Genomic DNA, 27,480 nt, shown 5'->3' with positions numbered 1-27,480 from the left:
CAGATATATCTGGGGATACATATTTCCATTTTAGGAGGAAATTTGTTTTTTGTTTTGGATAGATTAAGTGACTTTGAATAAAAAACAACCCCCCACAATAAATGCTCTCCGTGCAACCTGAAGCAAAATAAAAACAAAACACAAACCCAATATTTTAAACCTTTGCATTCATTATTTTGGTTTGCATGTGTTTCTCAACACTTGTGCAAGAGTGCCATGCACATGTTGATATGTTTAGGGAAGGGTTTCAAAAAGTCACCAGCTGCCACTGCAGATATGGAGACAATGATGTCTAGTCAAAAGTTTAACTTCCGCTCTTAACGATACAGAACCTATAGGTGGTTTGACAACTTGTACCTAAAGACTACTGAGAAAAATAGATTGGGAAATATCCCAGTGGTCATAATCTCTCCTTCAAGATCAAAATACACTTCACCTGATAGGATATTTACATATCTCTCCATTTTTGAACATGTTTTTCTGCCCCCACACCAGGCTCCTTGAGTGAAGCAATTCCAGGTAATCATTAAGAGCAAACCTCCCTGGGAAGAGAAGTATCCAGCCTACCAAGCAATTTCCGGACAGTCTGCGTGCTTTCTTTCTTCCTAGCCTAGGGCAAGTGCAGCGGGCAGGCATCCCTTGCTGGCAACTTTAGAGTGCTGGGAATCTGACGGCTAATTAACTTGTTTGTAATTTCCTTGGGCTTCGCTAGCAGAAAGTTCAGACTGTAGGCCCTCGAGTGTGGAATGATTTTCAAAGAGAGCTCCCTGGGCAGGACTCTGAGGGTTTAATCAATTAATGAGGCCCCTTGCGCCTGCCCATACATTTTTAAAAATACTGTTTCTAATTGATTTCATTTCATGTTCAACTTGACTTTTTCATCTGTGGCTGTGTTTTTGCATATTTCTTTAAAAATAATAATAATGGTATTTTAGCAAATCAACAGGGAATACAGTTTCAGTGAAAGACCCAGATGATGTGCGTTGTATTAACAGAGACTGCTTTGGTACTGGAATGACTCAGATGCTTAATCTCTAGGGTTCAAGCCCCACATTAGGCAAAGGATTCCTGCATTGCCAGGGGTTGGAGTTTATGACCCTGATGGTCCCTTCCAACTCTACAATTCTATGATTTTAAGGAAGGATGGGGTTGAAACCAACTGGGTGGAAAAAGGGTTGCTTTTTCTTACATGTTTTTCTCATCAAAGCAAACCACATCTGGTACGTTGGGGTTTTCTTCTCAGCTGTCACTATTTTATGGGAGGGATTCAATTGTATAGTAGCATATTTGGGTTTGCACAACTAAAGTGGATAAAAGCTCTCTGCTGCAACAAACCTTTTTTAAATAAAAGGATGTTGCAGTAAGGAAACTGGTGGGGAAAGGGACTAAAAGTTGTGGGGTAACGATTGATGGGAAGCTGTATAACCTCTGTACAAAAAAAATGGAATTAATGCTTAACAAACAATGGAGAGCATAGAAACTCTGTGCAAACTCGGGATGAATGCTCAATAAACAGGTTGTTTAGAAGGGACTACCTCCAGACAGTGATGAAAACCAAATGTAACTAAAGGAAAATGGGTGGGCACTTTGCCAAATAAGTTTGTTACCACAAAAAGCCTATTTTTAGTCCAATATTTTCTTGAGCAAAATATCACACCCTCCAACATTTTAAAGATAAAAGGGGACATTTGTATGTATTCTAGCGATCACCACTTTTGCTCCTTTTGCTGCTATTAAACATTGTTGAGGGTTTTTCTCTGCCCAGTTTGCCTTCATTACAGGAATCACATCCCTTTGAAAAGTAAAGGATTCTCAGGTTCTCATTGTATATATTACAGAATAGCTGCAATTCATGAACCCTATCTAAGCTAAAGAAACACAGGAAGCTGCCCGTTCATCCATCTAACGTGGTATTGTCTATTCTCAGTTGGCTATGTTTCTTTAAGGTTCCAGGCAAACTCCCCCCCCCCCCATCACCATCTGATACCTGATTCTTTTATCTGGAGATGCCCATATTTTTATTGAGGACTTTCTGCATCCAAAGTATGTGATAGACCATGGGACTACAGTCTTCCTCCTTTGCAGGTTATGTTTTTTGCTCTATAAGACTCACTTTTTCCCTCCTAAAAAGTAAGGGGAAATGTGTGTGCGTCTTATGGAGCGAATGCAGGCTGCGCAGCTATCCCAGAAGCCAGAACAGCAAGAGGGATTGCTGCTTTCGCTGCGCAGCGATTCCTCTTGCTGTTCTGGCTTCTGAGATTCAGAATATTTTTTTCTTGTTTTCCTCCTCCAAAACCTAGGTGCGTCTTGTGGTCTGGTGCGTCTTATAGAGTGAAAAATACGGTATTGTATTTGCATTTGTGTCCACTGATGTGCATTTACACATACAGTATGTGTGCTGATGTCAATATGCTACCTTACCAACCCCTGAGATTTATCATCTACATGCCAATGAGGTGGTGGTGGGTGGCTGAATCTGAAGAACTCCAGTGCACGTATGTTTACAGAGAAAACTCTTTTCAAGGCATTCTCAACATCTCTCACCAAAGATAACAGATAGACAGAGTTTTACAAGGAACAGGGTCCAGGAAATAGGGAGTCCCACTCTCACACATACCACTTCTCTCTTCCACTTCTGCCCTACCGCATGACTTCAATTTTAATTTTGTAGTTGTTCAGTTACATAATTTGCGGTGCGGCTTTTTGTGGTACCTGGTATAGCAAGGTTTCGGAGAGCACTCAGGGCAGCATGTTGAACAGAGACATCTCCACTTTCCACATGTTGCTCCAAAAGGTCCAGAAGTTGATGTACGATTCCCAGCTGCACCATCCGCACACAGTTGCTGTCTTGAAGAAGCAGAGGAGAAGAAAGCCAATAATATAAACTTCCAACTTAATTCTTCTTCTTCTTCTCTTTCTTAAGTTTGTATACCACCCCATACCTGTGGATCTTAGGGCAGTTCACAACATGAAATTACTATACACACACACACACACACACACCTATATATAAACACAAAACGCATAATAAAAACAAAAACATCAAAATAAGATTTTAATGACAATACTTCAACAGTAAAGCTGTAGATCAGTTCTGGTAACCCTTTCTCCTTTTTAAACCTTCCAGAGGTACCTGGAACTTTTGCCAAAAGCATGATTTGTGGCAAAATTTCAACAGCAAAGGGGAAGATATTATTATTGCACTCCCCCCCTCTCTCTGTGTTTTAAACCTGCATTTTGACCAATAGATTTTTAATTCAGTAATGTTCATGCTGGAGAGCTGGAGAGCTGATGTGGTTGCGGAAGCGGTAGCTTAAATGCCGACAGCATATAATAATAAGAGAAGTTGCATGCCATCATTTGCAAGCACAAAACACCCAATGGATTTGTCTGTTGCGCTATGCTAAAAACGGAAGCTTCTGCTAGCAGAATGTTGTGTGAGCAGGCTGCCACGAGTGGATATCGCCGAATGAATTATTGCTTTTATTGATCTTAAAAAAAGCATCCTGGGAACTTTTTTGGGCTGAGCAGCAGGATAAAATGCGTCCAGTAAATAAAGTATATAGGTATGTTTACCATTCCTGGCAAAGTTAGCAATGGCCAGAGCCCCCGTCAGCTGTAACTGGGTGTGCTTGGATGCAAGCCATGTTCCAACACTCTGGTAGATAACACCATTCCCTTCTGCAAACAGCTGCTGCATGGATTCATCTGTAGTACAACAAGCAGAGAGTTACTGATTGGATTATTACAGCTTTGTTTACTGCTGTGAAGAGAAGCACCTCTCTATGGGCTTTTCTGTATAGCCTGGTAGCTGATGTCTCTTGTGAATAGCTAGTGGAGGTCAGGTGATGTTAGGGTGGCGGCTAACACATCACCACAAATAAGGAAATGCATAATAATAAAAAGAGAACAAATATTTGTATATGTTGATTTCTATGTATGGATTGATTCAAATAATGATAAACATAATTTAAATAGAAATACAGTGCTTCTCAACATAGCAGGGAAGACAGCAGGGTGGGAAAGTTGACACCTAAGAGCTGTAGGTGGCGGTTGCCCTAATTTTATGTGTGGTGGGGAGCCAGAGGGAGAGAATGGGAGCTGTGAAATGAGGAGAAACAAAACAGATGGAAGGAGAAGGAAAACCCTCCGCAAGTGATCCCTTCACTGTCCTTTCTTTGGCAGACCACTGGGGGAAGAGGAAGAGGAGGGAGGAAAAAAGAGAGAAGAGGTGGACTGCCCACTTTGGTCTCTGGCCATGCTCACTGCTAGGCCCAGCTACCACTACCAACCAACCCCTGAGAGATTATTCTCAAGAAAAGGCAGACCTCAAGAGACAAACAGGTCCACCACCCCTTATGTGGGAGGAGGTATCTTCATGCTGCCACCAAAATATTCAGCATGATATCTGACGTTTTCCTTCATCACATGGAAATGTATTTGTTAGCACTAGTTGCTGCAGCAAGGATAGTCCATAAGCTCTCCAGTTGGACGACTAACACGTTGTTGCGCATGTTACAACGGTGGACTGTGGCTCTTCCAGTTTTGGTCTGAGCTGTGGCGGAGGTTCAGGTTTAAGCCATGGCCAAGACACCACAGACAACCAGTCTTGCAAGTGGCACAGAAATGCCATTAAGAAACCCAGAACAGAGAGAGATGAATCTCTGAAGAAGGTTGATCCCAAGTTCCTGTGGAATATGTGTTTTGCAAAGCAACACAAGGGCTGAAGAAAATGCAGGCCAATAATGCGAAATCACCAGCTTGCCTCCAGATGGCAAAAGGGACTGGGCTCGCAGTTGTTTTCTTCTCTTTTCACTCAAGGCATTTTGTAGAAATAAAACTGAATATAACATGTGGTGGGAAAACAACAACTACAGTGGACTGTGGAGAAGCCAGAATTGGTTTCAACTTCCTCCATATGCTGAAGGTAAGACACAGCTCACTCCAGAGTTAATGTAAGTGACCAAAAATCAACAATAAGAAAAACAATAACAACCCCAACCTGCCTAATTCATTAACGTAAGTGACTTGTTGTCCTCACTATCCCCACCAGTAAATATTAAGTGAACAACTGGATAATTAATTGGATGCTTATTTTACACAGATTGCTTTCTGTCTGTAGTAATTACTACGATTTTGTAACCATAAAAAGAATTAACTGTAATTCCCAAGTGTTTATATTTGAAACAGATGCCAAGACTCCTCTCTTTATCTAGTTAGACGAAACAATAAGAAGCAGAAATGAATTTCTTCTTCTGATAAAATTACCCTTGTCAGATTAGCTAAATTTAACCTACTGCAGATAAGCTAAAAGCAAACTTATATAGACTTGAGGTCAGGTATTACAAAAGGCTCTAGGAATTTCATCTCACTCCCCTGGAGGGATGGAAAACCTGCAGCTTCCAAGATATTACTGTACTCTGACTCCCATTAGCCCTAGCCAGCAAGGCCAATGGTCGAGGTTGATGGGAGTTGTGGTCCAACAGCACCTTGAGGGCCACAGGTTCTACACCCACCCACAATGTCGGAGATGCTGACTCAATCATCCTCCTGCAACCTTTGGCCAACAGCTAGCTGACTAGCCCTTAAATGCCCGAGGCGAACTTGTATATACGCAGGGGCTAACACTAGCATTACAATCATACTACAAGGGTATGATTCCTTTTTGTTTCCGTTTTTTAAAAAGCCATCTGTGGTGTAAAATTCCCCCCAGGAATCTGGAAATGGCAGACCGCAGCTGCGTCTGTAGAAAGGAAAAGGAAGCACTGAAGCAGATGGCCCTCCTGCAGCTGTTCTTGTTTTGTGCATCTGGACTCGCTCTCCCTGGGCTCGCTCATTCTTACCTCCAAGTAGCAATGACACAATCAGATCCGACGCAGCCTTCAAGCTGCACACATCTTCTGGCTTGGAACTGTCTTGCAGCCTCTGCAGGATCTCAACTATGGCTTCCTGAATACCAGCTTCAACCAACTGAGATTTTAGGGCATCTGCGGAAGTCATGATAAACAAACATGTTTAAAGCTTCTTGCCGAGTGTTGCTAACCGCAGACAAATGAGGGCTCATTCTCACACTATGATTTGCATCTCATCCTAATAACATGCTGGTGCAGGAGCTTACCCAGGGTTTGTGTTTCCTTTTGGAAATGAGGCACAGCGGAGACTGTGGTGTCTTTATGGCATATGGTTTATTTACAAATGTATACAACTTGAACAATGGAGGGGTAGCATTAACACACCAAAAGGCTTTTGTTTCTCGCAAAGACAGCCTTGAATTCAAACAGAAATCAAACACTGTGCTCCAACTCTTTCCAGTTTGCTGCTTTACTTCTAGGTTACTTGCCTGCAAACTCTCCTCTAACCTCTGGCTTTTGTCCTTCTCACTAACCACAGGCCAGAAGAATCATAGAATCATAAAATTGCAGAAGGGCTCTCCAAACTTGCTGTCTCACACAGAGCTCCTTTCCTTTCTTTCCCTAAATGGCTCCCCCTCCCCCCAGGTGATCACTTCAAGAGGTTTATATTTTAACACTTTCAAAATTCAGGGGTTCAGGAAGCTGGCCTGGCTTGATTAGCTTTTAACATTTGTTGGATCCAGGGATTAGCAGGGCCTGGCACCCACAAACTCATAACAATATGAAGTAAGATTGTGTGAGAAGGACAAGGTCATGCTATGTGGAGGAGACCCCGATACAGGAACTTCCCATGCGATCTCTTATGACATACCTACATGTATCAATTTTATAGAACTGCCACAAATGTCCTCAAGTTTGGTGAGGATGCTGAACGCTCTCTATCAGAGATGCCTAGTGATGTCTGCCCCAAACTACAATACCCAGGGTTCCCTGGCAAGAGGGAAAGACTATTAAACTAATATAATTCTGTAGCATAGATATATTCTTAAACTGGTATAGTAAGGAAAAGTCATAGAGAAGTTGCACCCATGCTGCTGGGATAACTTTTGTAGTGTGTCTGTTACTCAACCAAAAAAAGATTCGTAGGTTGGAAGGGTCAATATAACACATCTTAAAAACCTGTCTCCACACTAATTTTGCCTCTACTTTGCTGACAAAGGTCTATTAAGAAAGGAGTACATTTGTAGTTCCCAGGAACACCTACTGAAATGGAAAAGAGAGCATCCGTTTGCAAACTAGTCTAGAAGCTCTTTGGGTGCTTGAAAGCCAAATTCTCTGCTAATTCAATCAAGACTTCACATCGCTTAGCACTTGTTTGCTGAAGAGAGCCCAGGACTCTTATGCCATCTTTCCAATTAGCATCAAAATGCTGCCATCTTGAGTCAAGCACCCCTTATTCAGAAAAGCTTGGCTTAATTTTGATTCCCTCGTGTTGTAAGCTCTTGCGCCCCCTCTCTTTGAAGAGTTCTCAGAGATCATAAGGAAGTGCTGGTATACAGTTACAGTCCCCTTGATTTCTTCCCTCTCCGACTCGCCAGCTTATCAGTGCCTGCCACTTCAACACCCCTCCTTTGCCTTCTGAACACTGAAACATCAGGATGCCGTTGCTCTTGGCTCAATGCCCACCTCTTCTCTCCCTCCCTCCCTCCCTCCCTCCTCCATATCTCTCACCCCCCCCCCCCTTCTGGGACAAGCCTCCAGTAATTTACCTTGAAATTGCCTTTTGTTTTACTTTCTCAGTACAAACACATTTTCCTGGAAAAGCCCAGACCTCATCTCTCTTGCTCCCTCCCTTTGGCAGTCACTCCACTGTTTAATGCTGTGCTCTGGTGAATTTTGGTAGAAAGTGCTATTTTGGGGTCGGTTGTACTCGAGTGACAGCAGCTTGTCCTCCAATGTAACAGAGCCAGAGCCATGGAGGGAAGAGATCCCACCAACAGTGCATCTGAATTCCCCATAGCATTCATGTTCCAGGAAGGCTTATTCCCTGAACGTGACTTGCATGTGCCAAGCAAGTGTGGAAACAAGGGAGAGGGAACCCTAGAATAGCAGTAAAGGTAAAGGTAAAGGGAACCCTGACCATTAGGTCTAGTTGTGACTGACTCTGCGGTTGCGGTGCTCATCTCGCTTTATTGGCTGAGGGAGCCAGCGTACAACTTCCGGGTCACATGGCCAGCATGACTAAACTGCTTCTGGCGAACCAGAGTAGTGCACGGAAATGCCGTTTACCTTCCCGCCGGAGTGGTACCTATTTATCTACTTGCACTTTGACGTGCTTTCGAACTGCTAGGTTGGCAGGAGCAGGGACCGAGCAGCGGGAGCGCACCCCGTGATGACCTTCTGATCGGCAAGTCCTAGGCTCTGTGGTTTAACCCACAGCACCACCTGCGTAGCAGTAGGTGATCACAAAGGCCTGTTCAGACAAGTGTGATTTGTGTAATAAAAACTTTGAATCTCTGTGTTCTCTTGTCAAATAACATTGGGTAGACACTGTGCAATAAAGCAGCCAGATAAGCATTGTGAAGTCATGCACTTAGCCCATAGGCAGTCAATATGGTGCTCTCCTGATGTTGGAATTCCATCATCCCTGACCACTGGCAAATGCGAATTGAAGCTCAACAATATATGGAGGAATGTCTCCATATATTGTCACCATGTTGTCTACCCTGGCTTAGACATGGTCATATTGAATTTTATTGTGCATCCTGTTGTCACTCCACCATCAAACAACTTATAAGGGCAGACCCATACCATACATTTAAAGCACATTCAACACACTTTTAAAGCACTTAAATGACTTCCCCCAAAGAATCCTGGGAAGTTTAGTTCCCTCCTCACAGAACTACACTTCCCAGCACTCTTAACAAGCCACGACCCCCAGGATCCTTTGTGGGGAACCTATCTGCTTTAGCTGTGCATTGGGTGTATTTTAAATGTATGACACTAAGGACACTGAGGTCCAGCTCCGAGAGCTTTCTGTTGGTTCCCTCCCTGTGAAAAGTGAGGTTGCAGGGAACCAGGCAGAGGGCCTTCTCGGTGGTGGTGCCCACCCTGTGGAACGCTCTCCCATCAGATGTCAAGGAAATAAACAACTATCTGATTTTTAGCAGACACCTGAATGCAGCCCTGTTTAGGGAGGTTTTTAATGTTTGATGTTTTATTGTGCTTTTAATTCTGTTGGGAGCCACCCAGAGTGGCTGGGGAAACCCAGCCCGATGGGCAGGGTACAAGTAAATAATTATTATTAAGCATTGATTTCCCACACCAATATCCTTCAGATCTATCTACAGTGCTGTGATGCAGTGCATAGGTCCATACTGGAACTACGTGGGCAGGACCAATTGCATGAGTCTTTTTCCAGCCATTCCTTCCACTGGGTGACAATTAAATGACGAATTTGTAACTGACTCTGCCCACATGGTTTTGGCACCGCCTGGCCCTGCTCCTACTCAAATGGAGGTGAAGCAAAGGTAGGTGAAGACAAGCAAAGGCGATCTGTCACCAGCAGGAGCAGATTCTCTTAGTTGCTCAGACCAATAAGCGACCTTGACCCAAAAGCTTCAGGGAGTATCACCTGGGTCACTATGACCTATTCAGAAAGCTCCCTTGCTGGTGCAGCTGCTCTGCTTGCGATTCCCTCCTTTGGCTAGAACCTTGGTGGTTCAAGGTGGTTCAAGCCAAGTTACAGGGAACCAGGCAGAGGGCCTTCTCGGTAGTGGCGCCCTCCCTGTGGAACGCCCTCCCACCAGATGTCAAGGAGAACAACAACTACCAGACTTTTAGAAGACATCTGAACATCTGAAGGCAGCCCTGTTTAGGGATGCTTTTAATGTTTGATGTATCACAGTATTTTAATATTCTTTTGGAGGCCGCCCAGAGTGGCTGGGGAGGCCCAGCCAGATGGGCGGGGTATAAATAATAAATTATTATTATTATTATTATTATTATTAGGATGCCAGTTCTTGTGGGATCAATGTCTGAACAGGTATATATATATATATCACAGAACTGTAGAGTGGGAAGGGACCACGAGGATCATCTAGCCCAACCCCCTGCAGGAATATTTTGCCCAACATGGGGCTCAAACCCACAACCCTGAGATTTGAGACTACAACATGCTACAGTGTCCTTTGGGTCCTCTGCATAATCTTGTGTGTGAGTTAAAGGCGATGACTGTGTTGACAACTGTCAACCTTATTATTGTAGCTGGGTTTTTTGTTTTTGTTTTTAAACACCCCAAAATATCTTGATTGTTTTGAATACTGAGACACACTTAAAAGCAGACTGTTGGTTGAAATCAGGACAGAGTTTCCATTTAATTATGAATGAACAAAGGGAGGGAGTTGGTGGGCAGGCTAACATTTGGAATTACAGATATGAATAACTGTGACATTTCCCTTAAGTTATTTCATTAATCTAAATTTGGTTAATTGAAGTTGACCATGCTGCATTAATCAATGGCTAATGTCTACTGTGATCTCATCAAAACAAAGGCTTTGGGAGCTTTTAAAATATAATGCGAGTAACTGAGGACCTGCACTGGGTTATGCATCCAAAGATACAGGACTGCTGCGATTTGGGTACCTGTTTCTTTTGCATCCCTCCATTATCTTCACTGTCATTGCTGCTTCACCTCACATTACGTTTTTAGTATGGCATCACATTGTACATGACAAATATGTAACACATGTGTTAAGGCATGTATGCAACACAGATAAATGTCACAGGGAAAATCCATCTTGGCAGTCATTCCTTACAATCATTTCATTTATTATCTGCACCTATATCCTGCTCCCAGGTCAGGTTACAAAAATATCACAAAATAAATACCATGTACATTAAAAAAAAAAGATGTTTTAAAATCAACATATCATGTTTTCCAGATACAATGTGTGAACCAGCCCTAAAAATACATAGTTAAATGCACATTTTGGGCTGTCTGGTGGTTGGTTTTCAAGTTTTTGCACTCACACCCAGTCCCCAGATTTCTAGAATGAGAATTTCAGGAGCTGGCTTTTCTACTTAAAATGCTCTTAGAGGTTATTAAGTTTCTGGATAGTGGGTCAAATGTTTCTGTCAACAGCTGAATTAAAAACAAAGGAAGAAAAAACAATTTTGTTCTCATACAAGTTGACAGGGTTCTGAACAGTTCTGTTTGAAACATGCCTTTGAATCAAAGTGCTTTCCCTCTCTCTCTGATTCAATAAACAAACAATTAGCTTAGATAACTGCTTAAATGCACGTGAAACCATCCCAGGGTATCTCATCAAGATAGCTTACCATTCTCTGCTAGTGTGTGAAGAACCTCAAGGATGATTTCTACCTTCTCATGGTGGTTTGCTGCCCGTAGCTGATGTACCAAATGTTCTGCAACTCTGGTCTTGCTAAGGGCCTGTTTAGCAGTGTCTGCATAAAAGATCAAATGTCTGTGAATCACTTCATCTCTGTATGAAACATAAAGTTCTGTCTGATTAGAAATGAGAAATCACTGTGTTGATTCTGCAAGGTGCCTTCTTGAAATGTTACCTGTTGTGTGGACTCCAGGTCAACAAGAGAAAAAAGGTCAACCCCTTTAGAGATGAAGGGGAGAAGGGTTATTTTACGGAGGCTATAGCTATTGTTAAAACATTTTGTATAGAGTGCAGTGGGTGACTGACTACATCGCATTGTGTGCTGCCATGTTGACAACAGACTCCCTTCTTTGGCTCCACAAATGTTTTTGTTTGTTATGCCCTTGTGCTTCTGAGTACATATGCAATAGAGCTGGGTGAGACTTAAAGCCAAGGCCCTTTCAGGTGAGACAAAAGCATAATGCAACCATAAGCAAATTGCAAGATTCACCTATATCTGCAAGGTTGGATAAGGCCAGCAGGTTGACACGGACAAGAGGTTCATTATCGGGATAGTCTGACATTATCCTGACCAGTGACGTGATCACCTCTGCCCCCACCAGCTGCTCCTGAAGGTCATCTGGAAAAGACAAGTGCAAAAATTAGGAACTAGGAGCAACCTCTTTGAGGGGTTTAATACCTTCTGAGCACTCTCTTTATGACCTCTTCTCGTTATTACTGAGTGTACACGATGCTGTTTGAGCTGATGTTGTGAGCTGCCTTGAGGGCCTTTGGACTAAAAGGCAAGAGACAGGTATTTTAAATAAATCAAGGGTCAAAACAGGCAACACTTAAGAGGAAAAAATATTTCCATTGAATGCAGCTAGTTTGAAAGACACCATCAGGAACATAGGTGGCTCCAACAGGTAGAGTTGCTGGACTATGTGTCATGGTCTGGTTGGATGCAAAGGAGTGGTGGGAGGCACCAGCTGAGGAAGCCCCAAGCAAATGGTCATGGGAAAAAGGCACAGAGTCAGGGGAGTTGTGGTAGTATGAAGATGAGTGGTCAGAGGGAGAAGAGGAGGTGTCGGAAGCTGAAGAGGCAACAGGGTTGAGTGAGCAGGAAGAGGCTGGGGCAGAGAGCAGTCCAGACTCAGAGGCAGAAGAGGAGGCTGGCGAGGAGGTTCAAGAGGCATAGATGAGTCAGGCTGCTGAAGAAGCCAGCTGTGACCAGCTCCTCTCCGGACATGGAGAGGAATGAAGAGGGCAGAGCAAAGAGAAACAAGACAAAGTAGCTCAGATTTCTGGGACTTTCAGTCCTCACAGCTTCCTCATTGGGAAGAGTTGCTGTGATCACCAGGCCTGAGCTACTTTGGTTTCTTTGAATAGAGAGCTTAAATCTCACAGCACCCCACCATCCTTTCTATTGATAAACGTATTCAACACCTTTTTACTTACTGTTATCATAGCAGATACGACCAATGGCCCTGCCAACATGAAGCAACATCTCTTGGTCTGTGCTGTCCAATAATGGGATCAGGACTGGCACCAAGCCAGCATCTATACAGTGGGTCTTCATCTCCTCTGCACAAACAGAAGACAGAGGCTATGTTCACCTAGCGTTCTGATATTGTAAGCAAGCATTGTAAAATTGAAAGAAGTGAGGTTTCAGTTAGGACTATAATGACAGTAAAGCCATTAAAACTGGGACAAATGTTCTAATTTTGGTCTCATTAACATGGCAATTCTGGAGAAAGATAAACGCAAACCTACTAACACATCAGCATATTATGTATTAAGGGGGGAAGCAGTCCATACTTTTGAATTTGATTAATTTGGTGAAACTCGTGTTATGCTCATTAATAGAAGCTAAGAAGTGACAAGTGTCCCTCTGAATGCAATTTTTAATTAATCTGAGAGAATTGGATTAACTACCCAGACATTTCTTGGACATCTTAACATTAATCTCCTTTTTCTTGTCTCACTTAAAAAGCAGACAGGCCCCTAGGCATACTCAATTACTACCAAAAGAGGCATAAACGTACATGTGCCCCTGATGTAAAACTGGGCTTTTCTTTTTTTAAACTGCCCCCCTCTTCAAATAGTGTGAACTGATAAGTTGGTTGAGAGAACCCAATGCATTGGTGGGACGGGACACAGAATGTCCAGAAGACTCTATGACGCTTTGAGTGTCCACTGATATTCTTAAGCTTGTGAAGAGAGCCAAACTATTTGATGTCTTTGGGGGCTCTTCTGAAGGATTGGCTGTTTTGCCTGCAATTCAAAATCGGTTCCTCTCCTCCTCTCAAAAAATGGGCATCATCTTCCAAATCCAGCAACCTACTAATTGTGGAATATGGTCCACTCTCTACATGCAGGAAGTGTGGCCTTACCCAGAGCTTCAGTCTGATCCTGCAACTTGGTATTTTCAGGAAATCTCTAAGAAGAAACCAACATGGTTGCAACTTTTTACGTGACACAGTTCAGAGCCCTATATGGACCCCATATTAGCAGGCACCATTCACAGGCAGGCTCTGGAGTTATAGTGCCTTGCTAGGGCATTCCATACTGATACCTGCCCATCCATGTGCCTCTTCTAGAGAGAACTGAAGTCCAAGGCTAGTGTAAGGCTACCAGACATCTCCATTTCCTGGGGACAGTCCCCGGATTTGCGAATAAGTCCCTGGAAAAATTCCATCCCTGGAATGTCCCCGGATTTAATCTAATGTCCCCGGGAAATGCAGCAGCGGCAGTCTCAGCAGCCCAGGGCAGCTGGCTCTAGCTGGCTTCAGGAGCTGCTCAGAAGTCCCCATATGATGGTGGTGCAGGGGCTCTAAGATGCAGCTTCCGGGGTGCCTCCACCTTCCCTGACCCCAGCAACTAAGCTGTGAAGGGAGGCTTCACGCTGCCTATCAGAGCTTGCGTGCAAGGAGGAACAGGCAGGGATCTCTCAGTTAGGCAACAGGAAGCCTCCCTTCCCAGATGAGGGATCCCCGCCCCCTCCTGCTTGCACGCAAGTAGGAATGGGATTGGGGCTGCTCCAATTGGAAGGGAGACATTGCGCTGCCTGACAGATCCCTGCCCCCTCCTGCTTGCACGCAAATAGGAGTTGGGATGGGGCTGCTCCGAAAGGCAGTGTGAAGCCTCCCTTCCCAGCTGAGGGATCCCCGCCCCCTCCTGCTTGCACACAAGCAGGAATGGGATTGGGGCTGCTCCAATGGGAAGGGAGGCATTGCGCTGCCTGAGCCTTGCCACTGTCGCCACTCTTGGCCCTCCTTCTCTGCCTTCCATGCCTGACCCACCACTCACTGCTTCCCCATCACCACCACTGGAGAACCAACAACTCAGGGGCTGCCCAGACTCATGGAGAAAGGAGATAGAAGCCTCGGAGGAAGGGGAAACATGGCGGTTGAGGTCAAGGCGGCAGCCGCCCCTCGGCCACCGCCATCGCTGCAGCATCGTCCAGAACGTGTATTAATTAATTAATTAATTAATTAATTAATTAATTAATGTGTCCCTGGATTCATTGAAAAAATCTGGTAACCTTAGGCTAGTGGTTAGTGGCCTTCAATTTGATTTCTCACAATGCTGCAGCTGCTGTGTCAGTTCAGAGCATTGTACAGGTGCAATAGTGCCTGCTGTGTTTTTGTACACAGACACCCCTGTCTCAGGTTGACACAACATCTAGGGCACTTTGGGGGAAAGCAGCTTCTTCTTCTGCTGCTGCTTCTGCTTCCAGTTAAAGAAGAAAAAGCAGAGAACAGCCTCTTCTTCTTCTTCTGTGCTACAGAATATGCCCCTTCCCTGCAGTGAACTCTGGAGAGGGTCATGCACATAGCAGGGGTCCCACTGGAAGGCGCTTTGCCAGGAGCTTGCTCAAATTGGGAGCTGCTGTTGGCCAGAAGCAAATGGCAAATAAATAGCTACACTTTTAAAGGAAAAACAACAATGCCAGAAGCAGTTTGATTCCCTTTAATGGCAGTCTGTCATCTATGAGGGAGTGCAAGCAGTTCTGAAAGGCATCTGTAAGTTTCACTGTTGTGGTGCTAATGAACAGACTGTGACATTGTAGGTGTCCAGGAATCCCGAGCAGATAAATCTATCTGAAATATCATGCAATGTACCGTTTTTAGCTATCTCTGCCAGCACCTCAGCTGCCTTTACTGCACAAAGAGGGTTGCTCTGCAGAAGTCTGGCGAAAGCTGGCAAAACATCACTTTCAGCAATCAGGCTGGAGGTCTTGTGCTCTGTTGTGATAAAAAAAACATGACCGGGTTAAAGGGCAGGGGAAATGGGATTCTCGACGATATGAAACTTGGGCTGCCAGGTCATAACTGGGAGGAACGATGACCGCCTTATGACCCAAAAAGTCTAATTATAGATTGTGGATTGAAACAAGTTGGCTAAGGGAGGTTCTGTGCTAATGAACTCTTTCTCCCTGTCTGGTCCTGGTCATTTAGTCTTGCCACCTGAGTCTGTTCAGGTTAAGCTGTAGCTGGTGCTGCTCCCACCACCCACTAAAAATGCTTCCTGACTTATATTATAAGGATTATAAGGAAAGAATTTTGCACAACCAGTGCAGTAAGTAAGCGGTGTGTGTGTGTATCTGTTGCTAATACTGTTGGTTTTGTGGCCTCTTCATCTCCTGTGGATAGATCAACAATGGCTTTGGAAAGCTTGGGTTCAAAAGCCCACTCAGCTAGGAGTGATCTTGGGCCTACCTCACAGGATTGTTGAGAGAATAAAAATGGAGGAAGGAACCACACACACTTCCTTATTTTTTTTACAGGAAAGGCTTGCACCCTTTTTACAATCTTTGTGAGCTTATCAGGTTTCATGTGAGTGTTAGCAGTATTTAGTGGTCCAAATTTCTTAGGTATTAAAAAATAGCAGACTGACCGGCAACTTATCAAACCAGACCATTATAACTGAGCAGCCCATTTCAATGTCAGATATGTTGTGCTGCTGAAATGTGTATTTCCTTGAACGTATCTTGAACTGAGGTGATGACAGTAGCCAATAATATTCATTGTTTTGTTTGTACTCCTGTCTCCTATGATTGTGTGGATGGCAGTATGTCGGTAAGGTAGTAGTGCTTAATGGTACTAATTGGTGAATTTGGGGAAATTGTTTTTGGTAAAAGTTGTACACACACACAGTTTGTTACGTAGCATAAAATGCCATTGCCAAAGCAGTGCCACTCCTTTCACTGACAACTGATAATAAAAACAATACCATTTATGTACCTTACCATTTGTAATCATTCCTACTCAGAGTAAGACCCACTGAAATCATTGTTGCATCCTCTGAGGCAAGTCAGGTTAGGAGTCTATCCTGATTGCATTTTAAAATTATTTCTAAGTATCACAGAAAAATTCTGCCACGCCTGCTCTCCAGTCCTCTTTACAATTTTATTGCTTGTGTCAAGACCAAATTAGGAACTATATTTTTGCAGGGGTGATTTAAAACAGGACCATCACTTGACATGTGGAGAGAGTTGCACATGCAGTACGTTGTTTCAAAGATACGGTACATTCTGTGAAGGCCATTAGGCCTTAAATTGTTATAATGTTACAAATGTGTTTAGCGGTGGTTGCTAGGTGGCAGCTTCTAGCAGATAGGCTGATTTAAGATTCAGTAGGTGGGGCTTAGAACAAGGTAAACTGAAGTCGGATTGGCTGGAGGTTCCTGTCAGTTGGACAGTTAACTGTAAGGGGGAGACAGTTGTAGATCAACAGAGGGAGACAGGAGTTACTAGGCAATTGTGAAGCTTTAAGGCAGTGGTGGCCAAACTTGGCCCTCCGGCTGTTTTTGGACTACAACTCCCATCATCCCTAGCTAACAGGACCAGTGGCCAGGGATGATGGAAACTGTAGTCCCAAAACAGCTGGAGGGCCAAGTCTGGCCACCACTGCTTTAAGGAATTGGTGACAGCAAAGTAATTCTGTAACCTAGAGAAGTACTGTCACAAATACATTAGGTGCCACATTATTGGTTCTGGCAGAGTCCCTGCATTCGGATGGAGACAACTGTCAGTGGTCTCTTCTTACCTATGGACCCAATTGTCCTCCAGGACCTTGGACAGCCTAGTCAAATATGCCTTCCTGTAATTAGTTGCCTTTTATTTTGGGTTTTTCCAAGAGCTCTTGGAGAAACCTAGACTGCATCTTAAAAAGCAGAGACATCACCTTGCCAACAAAGGTCCGTATAGTAAAAGCTATGGTTTTCCCAGTTGTGATGTATGGAAGTGAGAGCTGGACCATAAAGAAGGCTGATCGCCGAAGAATTGACGCTTTTGAATTATTGTGCTGGAGGAGACTCTTGAGAGTCCCATGGACTGCAAGAAGATCAAACCTCTCCATTCTAAAGGAAATCAGCCCTGAGTGCTCACTGGAAGGACAGATCCTGAAGCTGAGGCTCCAATATTTTGGCCACCTCATGAGAAGAGAAGACTCCCTGGAAAAGACCCTGATGTTGGGAATGATTGAGGGAACAAGGAGAAGGGGACGACAGAGGACGAGATGGTTGGACAGTGTTCTCGAAGCTACGAACATGAGTTTGACCAAGCTGCGGGAGGTAGTGGAAGACAGGAGTGCCTTGCATGCTCTGGTCCATGGGGTCACGAAGAGTCGGACACGACTAAATGACTAAACAACAACAACAAGCCCTCTTAGTTTAACCATAGAAAAATCATCTCTTAGAAAGTGCCTCTCCACATAAATTTCTGACTTATCCTGAAGAAAATAACAAACATGGCTCAAAGAAGGAATCTAGAGAAGCCAGCTCCTGAAAAAGAGCAGTGGAGAACAGCCTTCTGGAATGGTTCCAAGAAGCAGAAGAAATTGAGGAAAATGTACACCCAGTTATAGGAAACACTTATCATACAATCTAAGTTTGAATCTGAAAGGACCTTTCCACACAAAAACCTGGTTTGGTCATGAGTATCATATATCAAACATATAGATGGTGAGTTTTTGAGCCATGCCAATCTGGTCTGGGACCATAATAAATTTCATTCAGTCATGCCAATTTAGTTTCATGACACAGGGCTAAAGTCAAGTCGCAGGGGCATATTGCTTGCATTCGATATACCACTGGGTTCCAGGGGATCAATTAGGCAATCACAACTTGCTGCTTGCAGATGTGTAGAAATTCATGCTGGTTAACCCCACAGGGACTTTCCCTGGTTACCAAATTCCACATAGCTCCAGCTGAAGCAAACATCTTGGTAACAATGCAGTTGTATATGTGTTGGCTGTATCCAGACCTTCAAATGAATAAATTTGGGTTAGGAATCTTCATATTAATGCATGACCATCAGGGAGCCAGCTGTTGAAGTTCTACTTTCTTCCCCATCATCATCTGAAAAGCTCTATAATTTTTCTGTAATAGGTTATCAATCATCCCAACTGCAGCTCTGTTGCTGAAACATGTCAAATGACAAGCAGTGCACAACATTTGTTCATGTGTGTATATTTACATGCGCAAGCACTAGAGTCAAGATATGCCTTCCTCCATCAAGGGATGCAAACTTAAAGAACAGCAACCCACCATAGCAGAATATTTTAAAGGCATTTCTAAACCTCAGAATAGGGACAGTGATTCACCATGGACAAGAAAATAGGGTTTGTCCTTGGTAAACAGGGACAGCTGGAGTGTATGCTGTGCGCAGCAAGAGTTTGTAATATACCGAATTAGGACTTGGTTCCTGCTGCATCATCAAATCTAATTGGCATTCAGTTATGGTAGAAATCCCCAGAGAATTTGGACGCTCACCTGGATAGGCTGACTTAGAAGGGAAGGCTTGTCTTGTTTTCCCTTAAAAACAAAGCAAAACTCCCCTCTCCTTTGTCTCTTAGGGCTACTCTCATCGTCTGCTTCCTTCAATCAGTTTCAGCTGGTTAAGCAGTAAACAGCTTCTACCAGATATGAGCTTGCTCAGCTAGAAATGAGGACTCAATCGGATTATATGTAAGTTAAGCATGTGTGTACTTAGTTGATGAACTGGGTGGGAACTGCAGCCACTGTATCCCACAGAAAAATCCATCCCCAGAAATGCCACCTAAAGTGGTAACTGCTCTGTAACCATCACATCATGATTGAGCGAGGCCATCAACATGATGGATACTGGTTGTCTTTTCTTTCCATTTCACGGCAGCTCTGTGCCTCAAAAGGAACTGTAAATTGAGATGACTAGGGCGCTGGTGGTGTTCAGCTAAAACCAAAACACTGTGACATACGTGTCTCAGCCCTTCTAATAGTGAACTCAGCTGCTTAGGCTTGTAGTCAAAGTGGGGCTGCAAAAGAAAAGGTGGACATCCGCAGCCTTGGTGGGGGAATCCCAAGGTTTGCAGACATATAAATAATATTTGGCAAACCCCTCCCTCAAGCAGCCCAAGGAGGGCTGAGTATGATCAGTGGCCGCAGAATGTTGTGGTCATTTCAGACAACCTGTTTATTAGATTGAATGCTCAATTCACACAAAAATTGAGGGGAGAATAATAAATAATAATAATTTTATTATTTATACCCTGCCCATTTCGCTGGGTTTCCCTAGCCACTCTGTGTGGCTTTCAGCATATCTAAAACCATAATACAGTGGTACCTTGGGTTAAGTACTTAATTCTTTCCGGAGGTCTGTTCTTAACCTGAAACTGTTCTTAACCTGAAGCACCACTTTAGCTAATGGGACCTCCTGCTGCCGCCGCGCCGCCGGAGCACGATTTCTGTTCTCATTCTGAAGCAAAGTTCTTAATCTGAAGCACTATTTCTGGGTTAGCGGAGTCTGTAACCTGAAGCATCTGTAACCTGAAGCGTTTGTAACCCGAGGTACCACTGTAATAGTTTATACAATGCTAGCTATGTAGTGAGTATTCATTTTGATTCATTTACTGGGTGGTTAATACAAGATAATGTCAAGCAGTTGTTGCCACACACTTTTCAGTGTATTTTCCCGTCACTTTGCATGATTTTTTGGGGGGGGAGGGGGGAAAGCAGGTTTGTTGAAAAAGGGCACCAAATCCACTTTAATTGGGAAATCTTAATTTGCTGGTATGCTTTTGAGTCTCCTGCAAAACAGTCCAGAAGCACCCTGAGTGTCTGTCTGTTGTTGAGGTGGGGTGTGTGACCATAGCTGTCAACTTTTCCCTTTTTTTAAGGGACATTCCCTTATTCCGAATAGGATTCCTCACAAGAAAAGGATTCCTCACAAGAAAAGGGAAAAGTTGACAGCTCTGTGTGTGATGAATGGAAAACCAAGGGGAGGTGGAATGGAATGGAGTATCCTGGCTGGCTGGAACACAGAACACTCCTCGCGGTAATATTCTGATGCAGGTGCTATTTGTATGAATACATTAGAAATACCTTATAGTGGCAATTATATTCTTCAACCATTACATCATAGTTCATTTCTGGCCACTGTTGGGCACTGGATTTAGGTAAGGTTTTGAACCTGAGGCCATAAACATAACATAATCTGGAGCAGGCTTCCTCAACCTTGGCCCTCCAGATGTTTTTGGCCTACAACTCCCATGATCCCTAGCTAGCAGGACCAGTGGTCAGAGATGATTGGAACTATAGTCTCAAAACATCTGTAGGGCCGAGATTGAGGAAGCCTGATCTAGAGTGATGATGTCACTACTTTGTACTAACTTTGAACTGTCCTAAATGCCCGAAATTCAGCACTGCCAGCAGCCTCCAGCTGGTAGTACGGGTGCATACTAATGACATTATCAACATGTGCCAACCAGAGGAGGGGCAGGAAAACATTCAGGAATTTTTAGACGTTAGGAAGAGGCAGTGTCCCCCTGCTTTGGCTCCACGGCAAGAAGGAATGGTGTGTCCAGCTAACACTGCGGCCTGCTATGAGTGGCACTTTCTGACATGAATGGTTTCTCTCGTGCTGCACACACTTTGTCACCCTTAAGTCCAGGTTATGTCGTTATGGCAACCACACAAAACACTTCCCTCCTCTGATGAGCAGGTGACAGCTGCTTAGCGAAGGCTGACAAGTAAAATAAGCTGCTGCCACCTCAGTGAAGCATAAGTTAAGAAGCAGTTAACAATAAGTAATTGAACTGCCTCAGCTAAGCCTCCCTAACTACCAAGAAGTATTCAATACAATACAATAGTACCTATTCCATTTTCCGGGGAACAAAGACAAAATACCAAAAGATAGCTGAAATTCTCAGTTATTGTGTCTTTCAGATTAGTTGACATGATTAAGGGCTTTATTTGAGGCTAATGTGTGCTGAAAGTAGAGTTGAGAGCCTGTGTGTCGCCTCTTTTTTTTTCTTGAGTTAAGTAACTGAGCTAAGGCCCAACACTTCCACAAGCCAGTGCTTTTCAAACTTTTTACTTTCAGGAGATTTTCCTCACACCTGTTTGCCTGCAGAATTTCTGCATTTCAGAAAAGATTCTGGATGAGATGTTCAAGGCCTTTCCCAATCTGGTACCTTCCAGGTATTGTTGGACTACAATGCCCATCATCCCTGACCATTGGCCATGCTGCCTGGGGCTGATGAGAGTTGGAGTCCATTGCATCTGGAAGGGGGAGGGCAGGTCAGGGAAGATTGTTCTAGAAATATAAAAATGGTAATATATTTATTTTTAATTTAATTTTAGTTTCCCATTGCTCTCAGTGGTAACAGTTGCAACTTTTCTTAAGTTGGTTTTCTAATGCTTTCTCATCCTCCAATGAGGACTGCTAGCTCTTTAGTGACTCCCACTCAGAGAAATGCCTGGCAGGCAGAAAAGTGATGCAGATAACAGTCATCACAATGGCCAGTTCCTCTCCTGCAGGCAAGTGACATCAGCTCAATGTCACAATGACCAATCTCTCTCTCACTGTCTCAAGCAGGCAACAGCATTTGGGCACCTCTCACACCAAGGCAAGCAGGAACCCATGGGCACAGCCTTTATTTCTCTTCATTGTGGTGGATAGCTGCCATATGTGGGCACAGTGGCCACCAGGATCGCTCTTATTCAATAAGAGAAGCAGCAGGCATGGGGAGCTGGCAGGTAGGCATCCGAGGTTATTATTCCATGACTTCTACATAAAGGATACACCCCAGAGCGCCTTGGCACAACAACTTAAAGATTGGTACAGGAATGCGGGTGAGCGGATGAATGCTGGCAGCAACCCAGATACAACAGCAAGACAACTTGCAGAGTCAGAGCTTGGCATAGTTTGATAGAGATGATGGTGGCCAGAAGAATAGCAGGCCCTGGCCTGAAACCCATATATGATGGAAGAGCTCAAATTTTCAGCATGTGCCCAACAGTGGGAAAATTGGAAGGAGGCAGACAACAGTGCACATGGAAGCAGGTGCAGCCAACAGTAGCAAACAGAGGCAGGCATTGTCTGACACATCTGATCCTGCAGGACTTCAGCTTTTAGCATGCGTCTCAGGGGGCAAATAGCAGGTGGAGGAGAATGGTAGCTGCAAGGCACAGATGCAACAGAATATGAGATGGGGAGAAATGAGAGAGAACACCGGCAGAGAAGAGACGGTATGGAGCAGAAATGCCAATGATTATCCTAAACTTGGCAGTGTGCTGCTGACATCAAATCACAGGGCAGCTCAGGGAACCCCAGCAATATCTAGTTGGCCTTCAGGAACAGTAGTTGCTCCCACCTACCCATCCGTCATCTATGAATGGTGTGAGCTCATAGGTTTTTTAATTATACATGCTTTCAAAACCTACATTAGAAGAGTCCAATGATAAATTTGAATATAGTACACTTTATGTTAGTGCCTTAATGGAAAAGAACCAAAGGGGATTGTGTGGACAAACAGATTTGAAAAGAAAAAGCTTATATTAATAACATTGTCATTAAATATTACTGTGTTGTCTCCCCAATTTGAGGGGCACTAAGGATTGGGCTCAATCAGCATAAAACATATTTCAATTATACTTAACTATCTTCAGCCAGAGCTTTAAGAACTCCATCTAGACTTTTGAAAATCTGTTCTTCACCTTCGGAGTCCCCTCCATCAAATCTGAGATGCTCCAGGTGTAGATTCAGGGACTCTGTTCAGAAGGTAAAAATAAATGATGATTGTTTGTTTATTATGTCATGCATATATTAAAGCACGGGAGGTTACTGTGTGTAGGTTGTTTTTTTTTTGTGTGTTTTTTTTTTTGGGGGGGGGTTCATTAAAGACCACTCACAAATTTTACTCATATGTTTGCTCTCCTTCCCAGAAACATCTAATTCACCATAAACAAAATAATGTAAAGATGTATGGAATATATGAATATATACACATATGTTGAGCATTTTTTTTAAAAAAGTCTAAATTTTCTGCTAAACTAAATTCGTATTCTCTGCAAATGATAACTTTATACAAATATAGCCAACATGCATAATTTTTGCTCCTTCTGTGATCCAAACCTGGTTCAGATACCATTTCTTCTTTATGAAAATAAACGACAACCATCCTCTTCATTCAAATGTTGTAGTTTTACAAATAGCAAGAACCTTTGGTTAATCATTCAGTTTATACACAGTTTACTTAAGAAAAAAATTCCAGGTGTTGTTATTTCCCTAGTGATTGGTTCAGTGGAATAACACCATATGCACAATGACTTTTGAAGTCCTTGAAAGACGTTGGCCAGATGTAAGATCATCTTGTTATGATTTAAAACCAAAACACAGGAGAGAAAATAATAATTGTTGGTGGGAAGGGTGATTGATGGAGGACATCTCCAAATGTAAAGATTTTAAACTTTTCTCCCTCAGAGCTCACATTTATGAGTAGGAATTTGGAAGTAGGATTTCCAATAATAAAATAGGAAACTATTTGTCTCCTACATGAGATGTAGGATTTAATCTTTCATTTCAAGCCAATGCTATATAGATGCATCTTCAAAACATTGTTAAGAATCCTATATTTAGCAGGAAGCTCAAGTTAAGAATACCCTCATTTGCTGAGCACCCATGGGTTAACTTCAAACAATATATGCTCCTTGTTCACATATATTGTGAAAGAACGATGTCAATCAACATTTGATGATCTTCTTCTACTGGTCCACAATAGAAAGTATCCTTTCATACTGCATCACGGTGTGGTATGTTGATTTGACATCAACTGATAGGAAGTGCCTACAGAGGGTGGTGAATACTGCACAAGATATGGGCTGTCCCGTGAATCCACTGGATGACATTGCAGAAAAACGTTGCCTCAGGAGAGTGAGGAAAATTCCAAGGGATGATTCACACCCTGGCCGGTGTGATCTCCTGCCCGCAGGCAGAAGATATAGAAGCATGATTAGTTGCACCAACAGGGTAAAGAACAGCTTCTATCCGTGGGCTGTTAGGCTGCTGAATGAAAAGATAAAAACAGGTCAACTGACTTTTGGTTTTGGTGGGTGTGCGTCAGTAAACGAGGGGAATTAAGACTAAGAGAGCTGAAGGGGGGGTGCTCATGTACAAACAGAGAATTCTGTTATGTAAATGAAACAGTGCTGTATACAAGTTGTACAAGTGACAATAAAGTATTTCATTTTATTTCATATATCAGAGTTCTCAACTTGAAGGTCCATGTGTTGAGTGCTTTCAACGCAACTTGAAGGTCCATACATGTGTTGAGTGCTTTCAGATGCTTTAGAGGGGAGGCTACCCAGTCAGATGGGCAGAGGTACAAATAATAAAATTATTATTCAGGCACCACATTGAAACTATCATGAAAAAGAATCAATGTGTGCCTGGTTGAAGAGAAGGGCAATCATACGCATCTTGTAGAATGCAAAAGTAATGCTTTCAGACTAGCACAGGTGGGTTTTGGTCCAGTACGTATCCACTTGGAGGCAAGAGAGAGGGTAAAGGAGGATGATCATTAACCTAAAATTAGGATTAAGAGAAGCACTGGGGCAAGCGTTGGAGCCAAGGAATGCCTTTCAATAGTCAAACCAAACAGCTCATGAGAGACAACTGGAATGTGGATTCTCCTAGGATGATCACACTGCAGACCCTCCTTTAAAACTATGACTGAACAGGGAGAATATAATGAGAAGATGTCGCCTATGGGACTTTGAAGTAGTTTGCAGTACTGTGAAAGCGGAAGGCTGTAGATAGGCAGACAGAGGAATAAGGGGGGAAAGACTCTCATATCTGGTATAATGAGGCTAAAAATATATTTCTATAGCAATAATGACTTTGCAGTGACCCTTGTGAAAGGGAATCCCGTTCAAGCAGTTCTTACAAATACAGTATCATTAAGCAGTGCAAGGCCAGCTTCATATGAAAATTGCATCCTTTTCAACTCTTTCAGATCTTTCTTAACAGGAATCAATAGCTATTCAGAGGTAGCTATTATTAGCGCATCTGTGGAGTTTATTTTATTACTGCTCCTTGATAGTTAAGGCCTGGATCTTCACAACAACCATATGAGGTATTCTAAGCTGGGAAATAGTGCAGCCAATGAACTTCATTACTGTCTGTGGATTTGAAGCCTGCAATGCCAGATTTAAGTTCAGCCCTCGAACCACTGCACCATATTGGCTCTCTGCATCTCCACTACATGCCATACCGATCTGTCATTCAGCAGTATAGCATCACACCTCTCATCTGATAGAAGTGGATGAAGCATTCTGGAATGTGCAAAAATAGTAGCTTGAAAATATGCACAATGTAGGACATCAGCTTGGAGATTCTTCAGAAGAAAGCCTTGTGAAGTATTGAGCTCAATCCTTCACAGGGTATTTTAAGTCAAGGTTAGGTAACCTTCCTCACCCCCAAGGACCACATCTACTCCTGGCCACCAATCCCAAACATATTCCTCTTACATACTTACCCAGCATATTGAAATCTCCTACACACTTGCAGCAAATGTAACTGAGGTTGGCAACCAAGGCTGGGGTTCAGGGTCCAGGGGATATTCCTTCATCACAGGGGCCTAGATGACCCTCAGGATGGCTTCCAACTCTACAATTCTGTTTCTTTTTACCATAACTGACTTACAAAGCAGAGGGAAACTTGTAATTACTGGAAACGAATGTTTTCACATATCTTTTTCAGCGGCACAGTTGGATTTTGAAATAAGGAGCCAATTTTAAGACTTGGCGATGGAGAGAATTCTGTTATGTAAATGAAACAGTGCTGAAGACAGAACAAAAAATAAAGTTACTTTCCATGCCAAAGCAATGAGTATTGGGGCAATCTCTCTCTCTCTCTCTCTGTTTTGCATCTAGTGTTCTAGAGTTGGCTTTCGTTAGGTTTCCAAGTCTGGAATACTGTGATCATCTGTATTTACATATCTTGCAACAGATCAGTCAAGCTTTTTCACTGTGATTGTTGATGTGACCCTCCTCCAAATGGATATAAAAGGCTGTAGCTCAGTAGCAAAAGGTTCCATATTTGATTCCTGGCATCTCCAGGCAGATATAAGAGAAACCCACTGTCTGAAATCCTGGAGACCTGTTGCCAGTGTAGCCAACATGGTGCTTGACTCCAACTCCCATTAGCCACAGCCAGCATGGTCAAAGGTGAAGGATGATGGAATTTGTAGTCCAACAACATCTGGGAGACATCATGTTTGCTACTCATGGTATAGACAATAACTGAGCTAGACGAACCAATAGTTTGGCTTGGTGTAAGACAGCTTCCTATGTTTAATTTCCCCAACATACTGCATGTAACATCTAGGTTGCTTGCCTTCTATAAATAGCACAATCTATTACATTTGCCGGACTTGCAGGCAATTTTCTGTAAAATGCAATGGGTTTTACCAGGCATTCTGCTTTTTGAAGGTGACAGTTTCTCAGAGATAAGTACAGGTGCACACTTTAATCAGTAGATTAATCGGCTACAGCTTTAATTGATTCATTGGTGGGGCTGAAAGTTAAGGACATACGTGCTTGAAACTATTTTGGTTCCACTGTGCTACTATAGATAGAAATGAACAAGAAAATGTTACAGATTGCGTTTCCTTCCAGCAATTTTTGTTGAAAGGTATCTTGCATTTTGTTCAATTTCTCAAAAAGAAAACTGCAAAGCAGATCCAGTAAAAGCTAACTTTTAAAAGTTAAAGCAATTAAAAGATGGATGATTAATCACCTAGTAACAATTTACTATGTGGCAGTCCTTGTATATAATAGGAGGATATGTATAAGAAATGGTTCTCTTCAAAATACATGCACACACTTAACAATCATTTGTTGCAGTTCCTACATTATATCTATATATGTCTCCCATATATGAAATACGAATTTGCTTTCTCAATTTAGCATGAGTT

General features: G+C 43.1%; 1 protein-coding gene and 1 long non-coding RNA gene across 5 annotated transcripts in view; one reads left to right on the top strand and one right to left on the bottom strand.

Annotated features, from left to right (window-relative positions):
• Positions 1 to 27,480, bottom strand: part of LOC310677428 (rap1 GTPase-GDP dissociation stimulator 1-like) — a 36,215-nt gene that overhangs the window by 8,598 nt on the left and 137 nt on the right. The window contains exons 2-9 of one of the 3 annotated variants that reach the window (XM_083440439.1): positions 23,165 to 23,275; positions 15,367 to 15,489; positions 12,701 to 12,826; positions 11,754 to 11,882; positions 11,193 to 11,318; positions 5,844 to 5,987; positions 3,577 to 3,708; positions 2,713 to 2,847 (exon numbers count right to left, since the gene is read on the bottom strand). In XM_083440439.1, the coding sequence (XP_083296565.1) occupies positions 2,713 to 2,847; positions 3,577 to 3,708; positions 5,844 to 5,987; positions 11,193 to 11,318; positions 11,754 to 11,882; positions 12,701 to 12,826; positions 15,367 to 15,489; positions 23,165 to 23,275 (1,026 nt within the window). Of the gene's footprint in view, positions 1 to 2,712; positions 2,848 to 3,576; positions 3,709 to 5,843; positions 5,988 to 11,192; positions 11,319 to 11,753; positions 11,883 to 12,700; positions 12,827 to 15,366; positions 15,490 to 16,488; positions 16,900 to 23,164; positions 23,276 to 27,480 lie in introns of those variants that run through there. The other 2 variants (XM_083440440.1, XM_083440441.1) reach the window with 2 other exon arrangements.
• On the top strand, positions 17,642 to 26,386 carry LOC310677540. 2 transcript variants are annotated; one of them, XR_014511251.1, is made up of 5 exons: positions 17,642 to 18,208; positions 19,102 to 19,213; positions 22,098 to 22,261; positions 23,174 to 23,286; positions 26,265 to 26,386. It is a non-coding gene; the product is annotated as an uncharacterized lncRNA (long non-coding RNA). The 2 variants fall into 2 exon arrangements; XR_014511252.1 differs by lacking the exons at positions 17,642 to 18,208; positions 19,102 to 19,213 and having other exon boundaries at positions 21,875 to 22,261.

This window comes from Podarcis tiliguerta (assembly GCF_965153285.1).
Source record: "Podarcis tiliguerta genome assembly, chromosome: 5".
NCBI classification, from domain to species: domain Eukaryota; kingdom Metazoa; phylum Chordata; class Lepidosauria; order Squamata; family Lacertidae; genus Podarcis; species Podarcis tiliguerta.
This window is presented reverse-complemented; position numbering and strand designations above follow the sequence as displayed.